The following is a 20,894-nucleotide window of genomic DNA, read 5'->3' as shown; positions in this document are numbered from 1 at the left end:
CCAGGAATCCGTCTCCCCACCTAGACAACAAATGCACTGACAAAATGTCTGATTTAACTATACTGGAACTCTGGAGTCTGTTAAAGGCTTTTAACTTCCAGGGGAAGACATGGACAGTAAAATGAAGTTAATTTCAGTCAGTTTCACCTATTAGCACAGTAGCAGCTACCTATCCCTCACACCCAGCCACATAGCAGGGAGCTACGTGTGTGTTCCTGGAGTAGCTTGCACACAAATTATGGGAGCAAGGGTGGGTAAAAAGGACCCTGTCCTCCAAATATCAGGGATCTTTGCTCTGGTCACTGATTACTGCTTCTCACCACAGAAGTGCAAAGAGGAGGGCAGCCACTCTTGTCATACCTTCCCTCATTGTCTTAAGTCCCTCCTCATCAGAACCAAGTGACTTCCAGGGTATTCAAAGGACCAGCACCCTTTTTCATCTGTCATTTTTCAGTATTTCCCATTTTGTGAGCCAGATGTTAAAGACTAGGACATTCAAAAACAACTACATATATGGAAAAATTAGAAAATGACTATGCATACCCAGGGAAAGGCTCAGAAAAAGACATAAGAAGACCTTAAGTTTATACTCCAGGCACAGAGACAACCTACATCAATCAAAATAACAAAAACAGCAAACCCTGGGGAAGGGGAACAATCTGATTTCCAGAGCTACCACATTGTTAGATTCAAACGTCCAGCATTCAACAAAAAAATCCCAAGGCACACAAAGAAACAGTAAACTATGGCCTGCTGAAAGAAAAAAAATAATAAATCAACAGAAATTATCTCTGAGAAAGACCTGATGCCAGATCTATTAGACCAAGGCTTTAAAAAAAAAACAGTGTTAAAGATGCTCAAAGACCTAAATGAAGATATGCAGAAAGTCAAGAAAATGACGTACGAACAAAATGGAAATATCAAAAAAAGAGATAGAATCTCCTCCCCCGCCAAAAAAACAAAACACACACTCTAAAAAGAAATGCTGGAGCTGAAAAGAACAATTAACTGAAATGAAAAATTCACTAGTGGAATTCAAAAGCAAATTTGAACAGGCTGAGGAAAGAATCAGTGAACTTGAAGATATGACAATAGAAATTCCTGAGTCTGAGGAACAGAAAGAAAAAAGATTGAAAAAAAGCAAACAGAGCCTAAGGGACCTGTGGGACACCACCAAAAGGACCAACATACACATCACGGGAGCTGCAGAAGAAGAGAGAGAGAGAAAGTGGCAGAGAGAATATCTGAAGAAACAATGGCTGAAAGCTTCTCAAATTTAATGAAAAAATATCAATATAAACATCCAAGAAGTTCAACAAACTCCAAATATGAAGAACTCAAAGACAGCCACACAGAGAGAGAGAGAATCTTGAAACCAGCAAGGGAGAATTGAATCGTCACATACAAGGGATCCTAAATAAGAATATCAGATTTCTCTTCAGAAACCTTGGAGGCCAGAAGATAGTGGGTAGATATACTCAAAGTGCCAAGAGAAAAAACTGTCAACCAAAGATCCTGCATCTGGCAAAACTATCTTTCAAAGTGAGGAAGAAATAAAAACATTCCAGATAAACAAAAGCTGAGGGAGTCTGTTACCACCAGATCTGCCCTGCAAAAATGCTCAAAGGAGTCCTACAAGGTGAAATGAAATGACACTAGACAGTACCTTGAAGCTGTATGGAGAAATAAAGATCTCAATAAAGGTAAATACATGGGCAACGATAAAAGCAGTATTATTGTAACACTGGTTTATAATTGCACTTTTTGTTTTCTATTAGATTTAAGAGATTAACAGGTTTAAAGACAAAAACAGTTATTAGTGTAAAAGCTAGTTATTACTGTAACTTTGATTTGTAACCCCAAATATTGTTTTCTACAAAATTTGAGAGACTAATGCATTTAAAAGAAGTATTAGTTTGTTTCTGGGCATACAAGGTATAAAGAAATACTTTTGTGACAGCGACAACCAAAAACAGTGGGGATGGAGCTGTAAAGGAGCAGAGTTTTTGTATGTTATTGAAGTGAAGCTGGAATATATTCCAATTAAGAGTGTTATTATAACTTTACCTTGTTAATGTAATCTCTATGGTAATCACAAAAAAAAAAATAGCTATAGAATATCCACAAAAGGAAATGAGAAAAACGTTTTAATATTTCACTACAGACAATCAACTAAACACAAAAGAAGATAGGAATGCAGAAAGTGAGGGATAAAAAAGCTACAAGGCATATAGAAAACAATAGTACAATGACAGAAGTAAGTCCCTCCTTATCAGTAATTACTTTAAATGTAAATGGATTAAACTCTCCAATCAAATGACAGAGATTGGCAGAATGGATAAAAGCACGTGATCAAAGTATATGCTGCCTAGAAGGAACTCACGTTAGATCCAAAAATACAAACAGGTCGAAAGTGAAAGGATGGAAAAAAACATTCCATGAAAATAGTAACCAAAAGAGAACAGGGGTGGCTATACTACTATCAGACAAAACAGATTTTAAATCAAAGAAGTTACAAGAGACAAAAGAGAACACTGTATATTAATAAAAGGTTTAAAAAGAGCAAGAAGATATAACAATAAACATTTATGCACCCAATGACAGACCATCAAAATATACAAAGCAAAAACCGACATAACTGAAGGGAGAAATAGACAGATCTACAATCACAGTTAGAGATTTCAATATCCCCCTCCAATAATCAACAGAACAACTAGACAGAAGATAAATAAGGAAATAGAGGACTTAACACAATAAACCAATTAGACCTAACAGATATATACAAAACACTCTTCTCAACAACAGAATATATATTCTTCTGAAGTGCACGTGGGACATTTTCCAGGACAGACCATACATTAAGGCCACAAATTAAATATCAATATATCGAAAAATACAGATATCATACAAAGTATCTTCTCTGACCACAATGGGATGAAGTTAGAAATCAATAACAAAAGGAAAACTGGAAAATTCACAAAATTCTGGCAAACAACACACTTTTAAACAACCAACTGATCAAAGAAGAAATTACAAGTGACGTTACGAAATACTTAGAGAATGAAAACAAAACACAACATACCAAAACTTACAGGACACAGTGAAAGTGGTGTTAAGGGGGAAATGTACAGCTATAAACACTTACATTAAAAAATAAGAAAGATTTCAAATCAACAACATAACTTTACAATTTAAGGAACTAGAAAAGAAGAACAAACTAACCCAAACCAAACCCAAGAAGAAGGAAAGAAATAATAAAGATGAGAAGAGACAAAACACAGAAGAGAAAAACAATAGAGAAAAATCAATGAAACCAAAAGTTGGTTCTTCAAAAATATCCAATAAGTGACACACTTTTAGCTGGACAAACTAAGAAAAAAAAGAGAAGACACAAACTGCAAACATGAGAAATGAAAGTGGAAACAGTACTAGCGATTCTATAGAGATAAAAAGGATTATAAAAGAGTATTATGAACAATTGTATGCCAACAAATTGAAAAACCTAGATTAAATGGACAAATTACTAGAAAGAGGACAAACCAAGACTAAGTCAGAAATAAACAGAAAATCTGAATAGATCTATAACTAGTAAGGAAATTGAATCAGTAATTAAAAACCTCTCAACAAAGAAAAACTCTGGACCTGAAGGCTTTGCTGTTAAATTATATCACACATTTAAAGAACTTACACCTATACTTCTCAAACTTTTCCAAAAATTGAAGAGGAAGGAACACTTCCTAACTCATTCTACGAGACCAGCATTACCCCGATACCAAAGCCAGACAAAGACACTAAAAGAAAAGTACAGACCAATATTCTTCATGAACATTGATGCAAAAATCTTCAAGAAATACTAGCAAACCAAATTCAGCAACATATTAAAATGATTATACACACTATAACCAAATGGGATTTATTCCTGGAATGCAAGAATGGTTTAACATATGAAAATTGATCAATATAACACACCAAATGAACAGAATGAAAAAAACCACATGATCATCTCAATTGATGCAGAAAAGCATTTGACAAAATTCAACATCTTTTCATGATAAAAACACTCCACAAACTAAAACTATAAAGAAACTACCCTGACATATTTGACTACAGTGCCAAGACCATTCAATGGGGGAAAGAGCAGTCTTTCCAACAAATGGTACTGGAAACACTGAATATCCACAGGCAAAAGAATGAAGTTGGACCCTTACCTAACACTATATATAAAAATTAACTTGAAAAAGATCAAGGACCTAAGACCTAAAGCCATAAAACTCTTACAAGAAAACATAGAACAAAAGCTTCATGACATTGAATTTGGCTGTGATTTCTTCAATAGGATACCAAAGGCACAGGTAACAAAAGAAAAAATAATTGTGTACGACTGCTCACTTCTTCCCAATGCCCTATGTCATACTGATTGAAATCAGCTGGGTGAGAGTATGTAAATACTCTAAATCCTTGCCTTTTTCCCCCTGCTGGAGAGCTGATTGTTAAACCTTTACCAGCATATATCACTGAATATAACAATTTTTGATAGTAAGTCTTGTTAATTCTGAAATAAGTAACCAAGAAGGTGACTAAATTCTGTCCTGCCTGTTAAGAGTTTTGTTTCCTACACTTTGATGATTCTACATGTATTAGAAAAGCATTAACATGTATCTAGGGCTTTTACGTGTTAGCACTCTGCTGTGGCATTTTGTAAAAATTTACTATTTGTCACAACAAGCATTTTGCAATAATAATAAAATTCATAATTAAATTAAGTTCTGGAATTCAAGAAGTCAAAATTGGTCTTATGGATTACTCAACATTTTTACTGTATTCTTAAACAGTGGGAAAGTAATATGTATTTTAGAAAACAATGCTAAATTGCAATTGCTAAAAAAGAGGAGGACAAAAACCTTAGTTTGATCCTATAGTTATTTTTACATGAAAATATCACTAAATTAATTTTTAACACATGAAAATATCACTAAATTAATTTTTAACACATGAAAATATTGCTGAATTAACCCCTCTCAAATTTTCCAATGCTGTTTTCCAACTATTTTCTCTCAGATAAATAAAATCTTAACATGATTTATGCTCATATGTACTACTTGTTTACAAAGGGTATCTATTTTTTAGAGGCTCCCAAAATGCATAAAGAAGGGAATTTTAAAAATGAGCCTTAAAATACACTGAGGAAATGGAAAGGATAATGAACTAGCTCTTCGACTCATACAAATACCTATGCAAGAAAATGTTCCACCTAAGTCACGTAAATACTGAGGTTATACACCACACCAACTAGTACAAAAACAACATGCTACCTAATTATGAACTAGACGTCAATTTATGCTATTAATTTTTATCTATAAAACAATATTAGGAAACAAAAATATTTTTGTTTGTATTATATATTTCATGTAGCATAAAAACAACTATCCTTTAGGAAAAGGCTACTATAGTAGTAGCTATCTATTCTGAATTTAGGAACAGGCGATGAGATAGAAAAGAGGCAGGTAATCTATTGGCAAAACCACCTACTGTAGTCTTTGTAGATAATTTTAAAAATATGCTTCCTAGAACATTCTGCACCACTTAGCATTTACATCATTCTCAAAGCCTCCACATCCCAAGTATAACAATTTCCCATCTAAGTCACACAATATATTAAAAAGTTGTTTTGCTTCTGACCTGAAGTAGCATTAAAAAAATAAATGCACTCTCATCACATGAAGGACGATATATAGCACACTTTGATTAAATAATAGGGATAACTGTCCACCTCAAATTAAAAAAAAAAAAAACTAATGAAATTAAAAAGTTTTAGAAGAAAAAAAAAAAGTAGGTAGAAGAATGCCTCAAAAGACTTTTACCCATCATGTGATCAATACTAAATCTGCATTCCTGAAAAACAAAAATAAGACTGGAAGGATTCTTAAATATGAGTCAATTCTGCTGTGTTCCCCCTTCCACTGCCCCTCCTCGACTGTATTAGAACAATGTGTTCTGACTTTAGTCCATTGCCATTTTCACTATATTAATTCTGTACCTTAAGACAACAGCAATTTTAACAGTAATAGGCATATGGGAGGCAGAGTGCAATGTTTATCATATCCGTGATCCGCATAATTAGCAAACAAACTGTAGAAAATGGCAATTACATTTTTGCCAAGAGATTACGATCAACCAATCCACCATCACCAGGTGAAATTATTCACTTTGTAGGAAAAATAAAGTAACAGGACAAATTATTTCTGGTGAATAGGGAGCTGTATCTATTAATTACCAATATGGTAAACTAAAAGGTACTCTATAGGCCTGAAGTGGTTACAACTCTCCCAGAATACAAAATGAAATGAATAATTCTAAGTTCTCTTAAGACTATCCTAAAAGCAATTGCCAGAAACCATTAAAAATATAATCTTACAAATATTTTATACACAGTTGTTAAACTTGAAACACATCTTTAACTAATCCTAATTAATAGTTAAATACTTCTTTCTAGGGTTAAAGAGCTCTGGAAGTGTGTGAATTTCATCAGACCTCTATTGTAACCATGAAGGACATGTATAAATTAGAGAGTAAAGATAAATTTAAAAGTAGATCAGTGGCCCTGCCCTCATTTCTACACACAAGATAGATTATATTAAATTAATAAACAGAAAACATATGAAGAGTGTAAACAGCAATTGTAAAATGAATATTAAATGTAAGACTGACTCAACAAGAATAACTACGAAAGAATATGTTGCCAAAGTAATCTGACATCAATAACCCTTAACTGATCCATTAAGAATGTGGCTAATTAACAAAGAACAAATTAAAGAGTCATGTTTTAGAATCAGTACTAGAACTTTTTGAACATTTGATGATCTACAAATATATTGGAATTAGAAATGAACCATTATTTATTATAAACTAAAAAATGTATAACGAAAAATTTTAAAACTAGAAAAAGCAACAACAAATTCAAAAGCACTTAAATGTTTATACTGACTATATCGAAAAAAAAATTTTAGACTTTTCCATACCAACAGACCTAATCAGGTTTGAGTAACTGCTGCAAACAGACTGGCTGGAGCCAGCTTCAGCAAGGTGACTATAATAACGGAGGAGGAAAAATACAACTATGTAGGGGTATTTGGTAGAACAGCTTTGCATTCCAATACAGATCTAAACAGATCTAAGCTGGTTAAGACATACAAGTCAAAATTCTTTTCTGGCTATATAAATACTTGTGGAATCATGAATATTTTAATAAGATCTTAAAGTCTTTCAATCTAGTGGTAACAAAAAGAAAATGTACTCTTTTTCTTTCTTCTGTTTAAGGTTAAATAGATGTTAATTATGAAAAAAATATAGATGAACAGGTGAACTCTAAATTTAAAAAAAGTGCAACTACTGTAAGCATAAATATATTAAAATCTGATATAGATGAAGGGAAAGAGGGAAGAGTACACCAGGCTAAGAGTTAAAAGAGAAAGGAGAAGAAGAAAGGTGGTTAATGAGAATGGATATTTACAGGAGTGAAAGTGTCCAAAATAAAGTGATTAAGGTAGGAATAACAGAAGGAGCAGGAAGAGGACACATACACTTCCCAAGAAGAAAAATGTTAGTACTGTGTAAGAGGAATTTGGTAGCAATTAATTAAGCTTGTGGGTTTTGCAGCTAAGACCAGCTGGGTCCCATCCAGTCTCCACCACTCATTATCCATCTGACTTTTGAGAATTAAATGAGGTAATACATACAGAGTACCCAAATAGTGCCTGACACATAGTAAACCTCCAATAAATATGAGTAGTAATGGTGATGTTGGTCACCAAGCGATGCCACTAGCCCATAACAGAACAGTTGCTATGAAAGCCTGGGAGGTCATTATTTATGAGGGGAGACCTTTTATGAGTATGGGAGGGGGAAGAGTTTGAATAAAGGTACTCAGGACCTCAAAGAGCTTGTGAATAGATTCTGAGGAGCTTAAGTTAATGGATTCTAAAGGCAGTGAAGACATTTCAATCTCCAACGTTTTTTCTTCTTCTGAAAGAAATTCTAGGGTATTTTACAGACAAAAAAAAAAAAAAAAAGAAACGCCACAGTCACTAAATAACTAAAACTTCTGAAGATATATTCCAAGTTATTTTTGGAAATATAGAGCAAAACTCGCATCATAAAATTACTGGACTGTTTGCCAGAAGCATTTAAAATAGACCAAGCCAAAAATGGGTACAAGTGCATTTTTGTTTCACTAATAACAACTAATAATTTGGGATAGCAGAGTAAAATTAAATATGTACTTTCAAACTACTATGTACTTTATTATAGTTGCTACCTTACAAGTAGATAATTACATGTTTACAAGTAGTATTATCTAAGAAGTAAGTTGTCTAAATTGGTAACTTAGACATAAAAAATTTTACTAGTAATTTTCTAAAGTACCTTCAAGTCCAAGGTTCTTTTTTGCTGAGGAAGATTCACCCTGAGCTAACATCTGTGCCAATCTTCCTCTGCTTTGTATGTGAGTTGCCACCACAGTATAGTTGATGAGTGGTGTAGGTCCGTGCCTGGGATCCGAACCTGCGAACCCAGGCCGCCGAACCAGAGCACACGGAACCTCAACCACTATGCCACGGGGCCGGCCCCCAAGGTTCACTTTTGAAATAAAAATTTCAAATTCAAATTAAATTATTTGATAGCCAAAATCAATAATGGGTATCTCAAACAGTTGTCTCATATTATGAATTTTAGTTTTCTGGACAATATAAAAACTAGTATCCTTTAGATAAAGGAAACCAAGGCATTCTATGAAATATGAAATTATATTATAATCATATACTTATTTTTAGCAATTGTCTATTAAGAAAAATTTATGTTTAATGCTGTGTTCTGAGCTGAGTGGGATTTTAGAATATTTAAAATAAATTTTAAAAAGCAACAGAAGGAACAATGGTAGTGTTTCTCGCATAATAACAGCTACCACAAAAGGGAGGGAGCCAGTATTCTTTAAATAAGTCAGTGTCATGAAAGAAAGACTGAGGAAGTGCTTCAGATTAAAGTAGAATAAAGACACATGAAAGCTAAATGCTACATGACCTTGTGCTGAAGAAACAAAAATGTTATAAGAACATTATTAGGATAGTTGACAAAACTGTAGATTAAAGTACTGCATCCTAAATAGGATAATTATACTGTGATTATGTAAAAGAATATCCTTGCTCTTAGGAAAAATATACAGACATATTAAGGGGTAAAAGGTGGGATGTATGCAACTTACTTCAAATACAGTCATGTGGTCAGTGATGGACCACATACATGATGGTGGTCCCATAAGATTAGTACCTTATAGCCTAGGTGTGTAGTAGGCTACACCATCTAGATTTGTGTAAGTACACTATGATCTTCGCACAGTAACACATTTCTCAGAATGTATCCGTGTCGTTAAGCAACGCGTGACTGCAGTTCAAAACCAAGTGAGCGTGTGTGTGTGTGTGTGTGTGTGTGTGTGTGTGTGTGTACTGGGGGAGGGAGAGAGAGAAGAAAACCAATGTGGCAAAATGTGAAAAACTGGTAAAATTGAGTAAAAGGTGTGCAAGAGTTCTTGTACTACTCTTGCTAAAAGCTGATTCTTTGCAAAGACCAGTGAAATGAACAAACAAAAAAGGCAGAAAAGTACAAATAAACAATATTAGGAACGAAAAGGGGAACCAAACTGAAGGTACAGAAAAAATTTAGAAAGTAATAAAGAATACAATGTAAGGCTGTATGACCCCAAATTTGAAACCTAAGTGAAATAGCTGATTTCCTAGAAAAACTATAATTTATAGAAAGAAACTGATTGAAAAGAAAATAGAAAACCATTGGAGACAGGTAACCATTAAAGAAACAGAATCAGTAGGAAATAAGATGGAGAGGGGATGAGGGAATGGGAGGTGAGATACACTGAGATTCCATCAGCACCTCTGGGAAACAGGTCAAGTAGTAGGAGCCACAAGCAAGAAAGCCACCCTCTGTAGAGAACTTAAGGGGGATTACTATCAGCAAAAAGGGGAGGGAACTGTCACAACTGAATTCTAATTAGGATACTGCTCTGACTAACTCCAGGTGGCCACACTAAAGAACAACACAAAATTATTGGGTACACACAATACTCCCTGCTTCCTTACTTGGCTCCTTCCCAAGTCCCTATTGGCTGACAGATCTCTGAACCGCCAGAATTAAACTAAATAAGCCTAAACAAGTCTCTTCTCCCTCAACTGAATCTGCATAATTTGGAGAGGGGCCCATACAATTCTGATGGAATCAATGTTAATGATCTAAGGATTTAACAGCGAGGAAGCTTTACTAACTGATTTATAAAGTAATATCTATATAACACAAAAACATTTTGGAAATACAAGAATATCCAAAAACATGATAGTTAGAGATCTTTAGCCTTTGAGGTGAAGTATACACACACACAAAAAAGGATATATAAGATTTGAATAATTTTACTAAATAAGATTAAACTTTATAAATTCAAATCTTTATATTACAGTGAATTGAATCCTTTCAAAAGGCTACTGAAGCTGGAATGAGGAAAGGGCTCAAAGCAATAATTCAAGTTCTCACCTCAAGAGACTTTCTAGAAGAGCAAAATAAACCCACAGCAAGCAGAAGGAAGAAAATAACAAAACACAGAAATCAATAAAATTGAAAATAGAGGGAAAAAAAATCAATGAAAAAAAGCTGCTTTAAAAATAATCAATGAATTGATAAAACTCTAGCAAGACTGACTAAAAATGAAAACACAAATCACCAATTTCAGGAATAAAACAGGGATATCACTAAAGATCCTGTAGCCTGTAAAAGAATAATTGAGATACTAAGAACAACTTTACACTCATAAATTAGACAAACTAGAAGAAATGGGCCAATTCTTTGAAAATCGCATATTATCAAAACTCAACTGAGATAAAATAGATAACCTAAATAGTCCTATAACCATTAAAAAAATCGAATTTGTAATTTAGAAGCTCTCAAAAAGAGATCTCTCTATACTGAGATGGTTTCACTGGAGAATTCTACCAAATATTTAAAGAGGAACTAACACCAATTTTACATAATCTCTTCCAGAAAACAAAGAGGAGAGAACAATTCCCAATTCATTTTACGAGGCGAGTATTATCTCAATACCAATATCAGACAAAGGCAGTATCAAAAAAGAAAACAGACCAATATCTCTCATGAACTTAAACACAAAATTCCTCAACAAAATAGTAGCAAATCAAATCCAACAGCATATAAAAAGATCATACACCATGACCAAGTGGGATTTATTCCAAGTACACAAGGCTGGGTCAACATTCAAAAATCAATCAATGTAATCTATCATATCAACAAGCTGCAGATGCGATTATATCAATTGACATAGAAAAAGCATTTGACAAATTCCAACACCCATTCATGATAAAAATTATCAGCGAGTTAGGAATAGAGAATTATCTCAACTCAGTAAAGATCATCTATAAAAAAATCCTATAGCTAACATGAAGAGTGAAAGGGTGAAAGATAATGTGTTTCCACTGAGATATGAACAAGGCAAGGATGTCCACTATTACCAGTGTTTTCAACACAGAACTGGAAGTTCTAGCCATTGTAATAATGTAATAAAAAGAAATAAAAGGCATACAGACTGAAAAGGAATAAAACTGTATTTGTAGATGACATGACTGTCTATGTTAAAAAATCCCAGGGCATCTACAAAAAACCCCTCATAATTCAGCAAGGTAACAGGAGGCAAGATCAACACACAAAAATTAACCGTGTTTCTATACACATACAATGAGCATGCACTAACCAAAATTATAAACACAATACCGTTTACAGTTGCTCCAAGAAAGATGAAACACTCCGGTATATACTCAACAAAACATATACAGGATCTATATACTGAAAATCACAAAATGATAATGAAAGAATTCAGAGAAGACCTAACCAGAGACATACTACATTCATGGATTAGAAGATTCAACATAATAAAGAAATCAATTCTCCCCAAATTAACCCACAGGTTTAGCACAATTCCTATCAAAATCCCAGTAAGGATTTTTGTAGACATAGACAAGATTATTCTAAAACTTATATGGAAATGCATAGACCTTAGAACAGCTAAAACAATCTTGAGAAAGAAGAACAAAATGGGAGAAATTACTCTATCCAATATTAGGGCTTATAATATAGCTGGTAATACAGTGTGTGATAATTATGAAGGGATAGACAAAAGAGAAACGCAACAAAATGGAGAACCTACACAAAAATACTCAACTGATTTTTAACAAGAGTATATAAGTAATTTAATGGAGGAAGGATCACCTTTTCAACATATGGTGCTGGAAAAACTGGACATTCATAGGTGAAAAAAACCTTGACCTTGAACCTTGACCTAAGTACCATATCTTACATAAAAATTAACTCAAAATGGACCATAGATTTAAATATAAAATGTACAACTATGAAACTTTTAGGAAAAACAGAATAAATCTTCAGGACATAGGGCGAGGCAGAGAGTTCTTGGACTTGACACCAAAATCATGATCTATGAAAGAAAAGATTGATAAACTGGACTTCATCAAAATTTAAAACCTTGCTGTGCAAAAGACCCCGTGAAGAAGATAAAAGACAATCTACAGACTAGGAGAAAACATTTGCAAACCACATATCCTGACAAAGGGCTAAGTATCTAGAATATATAAAGAACTCCCAAAAATCAATGGCAAAAAAAACACCAATCCAGTGAGAAAACAGGCAAAGGACATGAACAGATATTTCATCAAAGAAGGTACAAACAACCACATGAATAGTTGGTCGACATCATTAGCCATGAGAGAAATGCAAATTAAAACCACAATGAGCTATCCCTACACACCTATCAGAATGACTAAACAAAAAAATAGTGATTACACAAAATGCTAGTGAGAATGCCTAGAAACTGGATTGCTCCTATATGGCTGGTGGAAATATAATATGGTATAGCCACTCTGGGAAAAAGTTTGGCAGCTTCTTATAAAACTAAACAGGAAGCTACCATTCAACAACAATTGCATTCTTGGTCGTCTATCCCAGAGAAATAAAACTTCCATTCACAGAAAAACTTGTACATGAATGTTCATAGCAGCTTTATTTGCAATAGCCCAAAACTGCAAACAGCCTAGATGTCCTTCAATGAGTCAATGGTGAAACAAACTTTGATACAAAGATATCAGAGAATACTGGTCAACAATAAAAAGGAACAAACTACTGATACATTCAACAACTTGGATGAACGCTCAGGGAACTATGTTGAATGAAAAAAGCCACTTCTGAAAGGTTACATACTTACCATTTCAATTATAACATTTTTGAAAGGACAATATTATAGAAATAGAGAACAGATGAGTGGTTGCCAAGCCAAAAGGGAGGCGGATGTGGTTATAAAAGAGTAACAGGAGGGAGGATTCTTGCCGTGATTGAACTGTTTTGTATTTTCTTCTGTGGCAGTGGATACGTGTGGTAAAATTGTATAGACCTAAATACACACCCAAATGAATACAAGTAAAACCAGGAAAATCTGAATATGATGAATTGTATCAATGTGAATATATATTCTGGTTGTGATATACTATATTTTTGCAAAATGTTAACCTTGGGAAAACTGGGTAAAAGGTAACAGAATCTGTTTATAATATTCCTTACAACTGCAATTAATAATCTACAATTATCTCAATAAAAATATCAAATTTATAAGTCTAGGGGCCAGCCTAGTGGTGTAGTGGTTAAGTTTGCATGCTCCACTTCAGCGGCCCGGGATTCCCAGGTTTGGATCCCGGGTGCAGACCTACACAACAATCATCAAGCCATGCTGTGGTGGTGTGCCATATACAAAACAGAGGAAGATTGGCACAGATGTTAGCGCAGAGACAATCTTCCTCACCAAAAAAGAAAAAAGTCTATGGAACATTTCCAAAACCCGATTTCAGAAAAAACAGTATCAAATTCTGGTGGCAGGGACCTAAGAGACATTAAGAGACATGTCCTTATCACGATTAAAGGACATCTCAAAACAATAGTTAACATCATACTTATCTGTGCAACACTAGAAATTCCATTAAATTCACAAAGAAGCCAACATTATCTAACATTATTCTCCAAGTTCTGGCTAATGCTATACAAAAAGAAGATAAGTTGCATGAATGAGCTTTAAAAGATGCCAGAAATGACCAAAAAAAATTTACAACAGTCACAAAAATTTTTGTGTGCCTAGGAAAAAACTTAAATGAATATAGCTACATGAAAAAAAATGATAAATTGTTTAGAGTTCTGAAAGAATGAGCAAAAATATACCAAAAAGGGGGCGGGGGGATGGTAAAGACTAACAAGGGAAAAACTATCAGCAGATATTAAACTCTATATAAAACTAAAATAATTTAAAAAGTATAATATTCACATAAAAATCAACAAACCAGTAGAATTGAATAGAAAGTGCTACCGATTGAACTGTATCCTTCTGAAATCTAGGAAGAGAGCTCTTACCAGAAACTGAATCAGTTGGCACCTAAAACTTGGACTTCCCAGCCTCCCGAACTTTGAGAAAATAAATTCTACTGTTTAAGCCAGCCAGCCAGTCTACGGTATTTTATTACTGCAGCCCGAGCAGAGTAATACAAGAAGTCTAAATCAAATCATCATACTGTACACTTTAAACTTAAAAAAAAAAAAAAGTCCAGTACTTGGAAGGCTCAAACAGCTGTTGATTAATTATATTAATCAAACAATCAATTAAAAGCATGCTACATTCAGATTATAATTTAGATCCTAATGGAGCAAAAGTAGTGAGGAAATATTTAGAAAGCTAATAAGTAAGGTCAATAATTTGAGATCAGAGTTTAGACTTTAATTTAGCTATTAGGGAGGCTATTAGCTGGTATAATAGTTTAATGGCAGTTGGAACGTAATGGAAAGATTATGAAATATATCACAATCAGGTATAAAAGAGAAAGATGAAGCCAAGATAATCCTGATGAGCCTGACAGACTAGATCAACCAGGATAAAAATCAATAACTAAAGAATGGAATGATGTTAGTTTTAAACAAACAATTGAATAATAAAGAGGAAGTGTAGTGTAGTCAGTAAGGAGAGTGCTGAAGTAAGTGTTAAGCCAAAGTTTTCTGAAAAGAGGAAATAAAAGCAGCCAGGAAGGTAATATGGGATATATTCTAAATCTTAATTTTCAGGAAACAGCTATCACATGGCTCCAAAAGAAAGAGAACAGAAATGCTAACAGGCAGGTTTTTTCTCCTTGAGGAATACTAGCAATATTAAAGCATTAAGTGTTGTACTGTAACACAACTGCCAGGAGAAAGTCACAAAATTCATGGTTGTAGAGAAAACTTATTAATAGTACAATTTATTATTTTTTAAATGGATTGACCCTAGAATGAACAAGTAATTTCGGACTAGATGAATGTAATTATTATTAGCATTTCTTCCAATTCCAATCCTTCACAGCAAAACTGGTTTGCCCGTGATGCTTTCTCTAAGTCAATTTTCCTATTACCTGTGACAATATAAAGGCAATTATTTCTGCCATTATCATTTCCTCAGGACTAGTAAGCTGTCTACATTCTCTACTCCACACAGTCTTAAAATCCTATCTTTATAGTTATTTAGTTAATGTAAAAGAGGGGAGGGCATTTCCCTAAGTTCAATACATGCTTCTGGTGAACCATGAGTTGAACTCAGTGAGGCGACATCATGGAAGTGATTGCCTTTGGGAAACAGGCAGACAGATTAAAGACAAAGGAAGTAAGGGTCAAATTATATAAGTTTTTTGGGTTGACATAAGGAGATGGAGTTGTCTCCAGGAAATTTTGGGGAACTGTTAAAGGAATATTAGACTCAAGCTTTAGAAAGTTCAAGTATGGTAAGCAATATAGAAGCTAGGGAGAGTTAGGTAAAACTAGGCCATGAAAAAATATGAGAAGCCTTATCTGCAGTAATACAGGCAAGATAAGAGAGCGATAGCGATGAAAAGGATGAAACAGCATCAAGATTAAAGACTCACTTGAATAAACAGAGGAATCACTGATAGCTAGGTTTATGACTACTACTGATGCACATTTTGATACCATTCACCAAATCCACAAGAAGTCCAAGATCTTATATATAGTGTAGCATAAGAATTTAACCAAGAACACAGATTTTTTTCTACTTTACTCAAGATTTGAAAATCTGAACATATAAACTAGAATATAAGGCTTTATTCATATTAGAAACCTTTACTCAAATGTTACCTACCATCTCAGTAAGGCCTTCCTTGGTTATTCTACCTAAAATTCTTACCAACCTCCCCACAAAAAACTCCCTATACTCCTTTTCTGATTTGTTCTTCCCCTTAGGACCTAGGACTGTCTAGCATATTATTCATTTTACTTGTTTGCTGTAGTATTTCTTTGTGCATCACCAGAGAGTATTATATCCTTAAGAACTGAGATTTCTTTGTTCATTTAAATATCCCCAGTGCCTAAAACAGTGTCTAGCACACAGTAGCTGCTCAATAAATATTTGTTCCATGAAAGACTCACTTTTAAAAATATAATGTTCCCTTTTAATAAGATTCAATGAAGTTTCCTTAGTATAAGGTAAGGTAAAAACTCAGCAACATATTATCTACTGAAATATGAATGAGAGTGGTTTAAATGATTGACAAGAAAAATTTAGATTGGATTAAAAAAGAAAATAATAAAAAAAGAAACTGAAGCCAGAAGGAATCTAGTGAAATTGGGAGAAAATCAGAGGCACAAGGTAACACAGTAAGCATGAAAACGCAGAGCAAGAAAAAAGGAGTAAGAGAAATGACAGGAAATTGTAAAATTCCTCAAATGGAACAGTTCTGGGTAACAACCAGATTTAGCAAAGTAGCCCACTAAAATGAAGACCAGGAGGTCAAGACTTTGCAAAGAAAAGTAGCCAACAATGATGTTGAGGCTCAGATGTGGAAAAGCTGGCTATAGGAAGGAATTGCTAGGGTCACTAAATGAAAAGAAAAGCTAGAGGATGCTGATCTGAAGGGTACAGGGTGTCAATAAAGGGTGATACAGAAATACTCTGTAAGGGGAATAAAAAACAATAAAAATGCTGACACCATCTCTACTCCCACTCCCACTTTTTTCCCTAACGCTGTGATATTACCGTGAATAGGAGAACCACTATCTTTCAAAAGACAGAACTGCTGAATCCTAAGGGAAAAGCCAGTTAATGCAATTAGTTTTTAGTGGAGGAAGAGTTCTGTAGAAGGACTGAGGTTTCACAATGAAATAATTCACAGAGGCACAGTGGGAAAAGCTACGCAGGAAATTGTTGTTCTGTACTTTTAAAGTTCAATCCAAGGCAGAAAGATGTTTCCCTGGTCTTTTAAGGTTTCCCATTGTGGAAAGAAGGTGAGTCTCATTTTTAATAAAGCTACTGCTATATTATAATTACTTTATTATTCCTCCTAGAAAACAAATACTCTAAATTTGTTTTAGGCTCTAAAATCAGGAAAGAAATCCCACCGTAAAAATGTGTCTTTTTAAACAACACAACTATTATCTTAAGGCATTTTAATTTTCATAAACTACTTTTTAACCACAATCTAATTACTCATTACTCTGAAAAAAAAAATTCCTTAATCTCTTTGGCAACTTCCTAAACTTGAAATGTTTGTTTTGCCTTTCATTTCAATATTACTTTTTGTCACTCTAAGTTTACAATATCTACCTTATAACACAGCACAGTGCTTTTTTCTTGTTTTCACAGAACATTTAAGTAATCCAGATTTTTTAAGAGTCCTACTGTATCTAGGTAGCCTACTCCATTTTTTGTCATCTCTTAGTATATAATATGCTTTAAAAAGTATGATAATTTTAATTAAATTAGTAAATTCACATTATTTTAATTAAACTAGTAAATTCACATTATTTTATGATCTACTACATAAACTTAAAAATAGCTATTTTAGATTCCCCATGGCAATTAAAAATTGTGTTGAGTAGTAAATATTTTAGCAAAATTTTAATGTCATTATTGATGGTTTATTCAGGTGTTTAAAAAATCTCTAAAGGTGTATTATAATTCAGTGTTTTAAATTTAGTATCACACACAATTCAGCTAAAAATGGTCAAATAATAAAACCTATAGATATGGTAAACACTTTGACAAAATGTTGGCCTATAAAATAGAAGTGTCATACAAACAGAGAAGAACCACTATATCTAACAAAAAATGAATGCAAAAGAGAAAGTTTCTACCATGGGGAATGTGGAGCTCTATAGTAAAGATTATCTATACAAATTAACAGTTAAATTGTATTTAGCATTTGAAAAAAATATGTGATCCAAGATAACACTAACTTGTATCAAAGAATTAAAGGAAAAAAATCAAGGCTATAAAGATTTATAAGGAAATGAAGGATACAACTCATACAGATCAAGAATGGTGGCTCTGAGAATCCCTCCTTGTCAAAGACCATTCCATTCCATCCATCCCTAAGTGTCTGGGAGAAAGGTAGTACTTTCATTATCTTAGGCTATACCACCAAAGCTGGGTGTTTCTTTTGAATTCCTTCTCAATCATCAATAAAGTATGAAAGCCAATTATGTTGAGCAGTGCTTTCCAACTTTTTCCTCAGGCATACTTCGAAAAAACATTTATAATGCAACCAGGAAAGAGGAGGAGCTGCTAGCGTTAAGAGGCAAAAAGCCTGGAGGCTCAACCACTTTTACCTACTCACAGCACACAGCTTGGGCAGCTCTAATTTGGAGTATCAAAAGGGTAACCTGGGAAATAAACCCTACCTTCAGAAGTATCACAAAAACAAGCGAGTTATAGGTAAGTATCATAGGAAATAATTTCTGATCACTCTGAATGAACCAACAAATAAATGAATGAATGAATGAGTACTGACCCAATTACACAAAATGCTGCCTTCCTGAAAAAATCCCGGTCAGATTGCTCTTTATTTGTGTTCCTTTATAAAAAAGGAGTGAAATATAACCCTTTGGGAAGTGTAACAAGACATTTTTAATACGAGTAATTGGAAATCAAAGGCTGGAAAAGTCTTCTACTAAAGCGCTTCTTTCACCCTTGAGAAAAGCCACCTTTCTTCTTCACTATTGTTACAAGTATTCTGACTTATAAACACTCTTTAAAGTATTACTTTTAAAATATTACCTAGTAGAACAGGTCACCACAGGCTCTTTCTTAGAAGTCTACAAGCCTTATTTTAAATAAGCATTAGTACACGACAGCCACCATCTTACCCAAGGCCAGAACCACCTTTAAATATTCAAACGTTCAGAGAAGACATGTTAAATTTATTATACACATTTCTGACTTCAACTGGGGTGTCCTACAATCCTAAAACCACACTTCGGTTAACTGAGATACACTGTCAGGAGTGAGTCATAAACTCACACAAAACTAGAGTCGGAAGGCTTTCAAGATGATATAGGATAACTCTCTGTTACCTGAGGCAGAAACTGGGGCACAGACAAGTTAGGCCACTTTCTAGCTTACTCAAGTAATTCGGTAGTAAAAAATATCCAGAAACCAAGAACCAAAATTAAAAGTAGGCTTATTCAAAATGTTCATGTATGAAAAAACTGTTTGGAACTTAAAACACGTTTTCAATAGAAATAACATTATAGATGCTAAATGGGCTCAGACCATCCACAAATATATAATTACAAGGAATTCTAGTTATTTTCAAGAGTCTTAGAAATTTTTGGCACTTTATTCTCATTTTGCTTCTAAGTGTATGCTCTCCTTTTGCTTGATGCAGGAATGACACTAACATTAGTCAGCTTTTTCAGATACAATTAGAGTTGTTTTTGGCTCACAAATAAAATAAAGAAGCAGAAAGCATTTTACACACTGATTAACAGAGAGTAAATATCTAACATTATCAAAGGTTAGATTCAAATTTTAAAATATATACATGTAAGAAAACAGTCACGTGGGTGGAAGATAATAGTGTTAAAAATTATGCTGACCACCAGCTAGTCTTATGAGCCTAGAATAACTAGATTAATAGGGAATGAAAGAAGGAATCTGAGAACACAAGAATCTAGCGTAGGAGCTAGCAAAATTTTTCTGTAAGGGACCAGGTATTTACAGCCTCTGTTGCAACTATTCAACTCTGTCATCATAGGGTGACAGCAGCCAAAGACAAAATGTAAATGAATGAGCTTCGTTTTGTTCCAATAAAACTTTATTTTTAGGACAGTGAAATTTGATTTTCATAAAATATTCATGTGTCATAAAATTATTACTCTGATTTTTTTCAACCATTTGAAACTGTAAAAACTATTCTTAACTCGTGAGCTCCCATCTAACACATGTACATTAATGTTAGTCCCAACTGCGAAGAAACACGCATATTTCACTGTCTTTAACATTAAAAGAACCACAGAAACATAATTATTTATCACGGGCAAAAATAATTCTCATCAATGATGGTACACTAATCATAATTTTAAAGAAATAATTTACTCTATAGAACCTTAAAATTAGAGCAATAGATGCATTATTCATTACCATTTTGTCCCTGAGTCGCTCTCCACGGATAAAAAAGTCAGCACAGCCATTCTCTTCCTGGTGAGGGACTTTGAAGACAGTGACGCAGCTTAGTCCACTCCCTCCAAGTGGTAACCATCCACCACTTGAGTCATCCCGGGTCATCACCACAGCTCGCACTCGTGCATAACTATTACTAAAATAGATGCAAAGATTAGAAATTAGCTTTTCCATAAACAAAAAACAGCCAAGCTGTCAGTCTTCTTTGAGAAAGCAAAGACCACACTAGTTAATGTGTGGTAACTAAATAAAATGTTTATTACTTCCATGACATTCCACAGAA

General features: G+C 33.9%; 1 protein-coding gene across 2 annotated transcripts in view; it reads right to left on the bottom strand.

Moving 5' to 3' along the window:
* Positions 1-20,894, bottom strand: part of SPRED1 (sprouty related EVH1 domain containing 1) — a 123,832-nt gene that overhangs the window by 45,223 nt on the left and 57,715 nt on the right. Inside the window, exon 2 of one of the 2 annotated variants that reach the window (XM_004421395.3) lies at positions 20,573-20,747. In XM_004421395.3, the coding sequence (XP_004421452.1) occupies positions 20,573-20,747 (175 nt within the window). Of the gene's footprint in view, positions 1-20,572; positions 20,801-20,894 lie in introns of those variants that run through there. The other variant, XM_087424892.1, reaches the window with a different exon arrangement.

Source organism: Ceratotherium simum, chromosome 3 (genome assembly GCF_057802395.1).
Source record: "Ceratotherium simum simum isolate JZ-2026a chromosome 3, ASM5780239v1, whole genome shotgun sequence".
NCBI classification, from domain to species: domain Eukaryota; kingdom Metazoa; phylum Chordata; class Mammalia; order Perissodactyla; family Rhinocerotidae; genus Ceratotherium; species Ceratotherium simum.
Note: the sequence above shows the minus strand (reverse complement) of the source record. Positions and strands in the feature narration are given on the sequence as shown.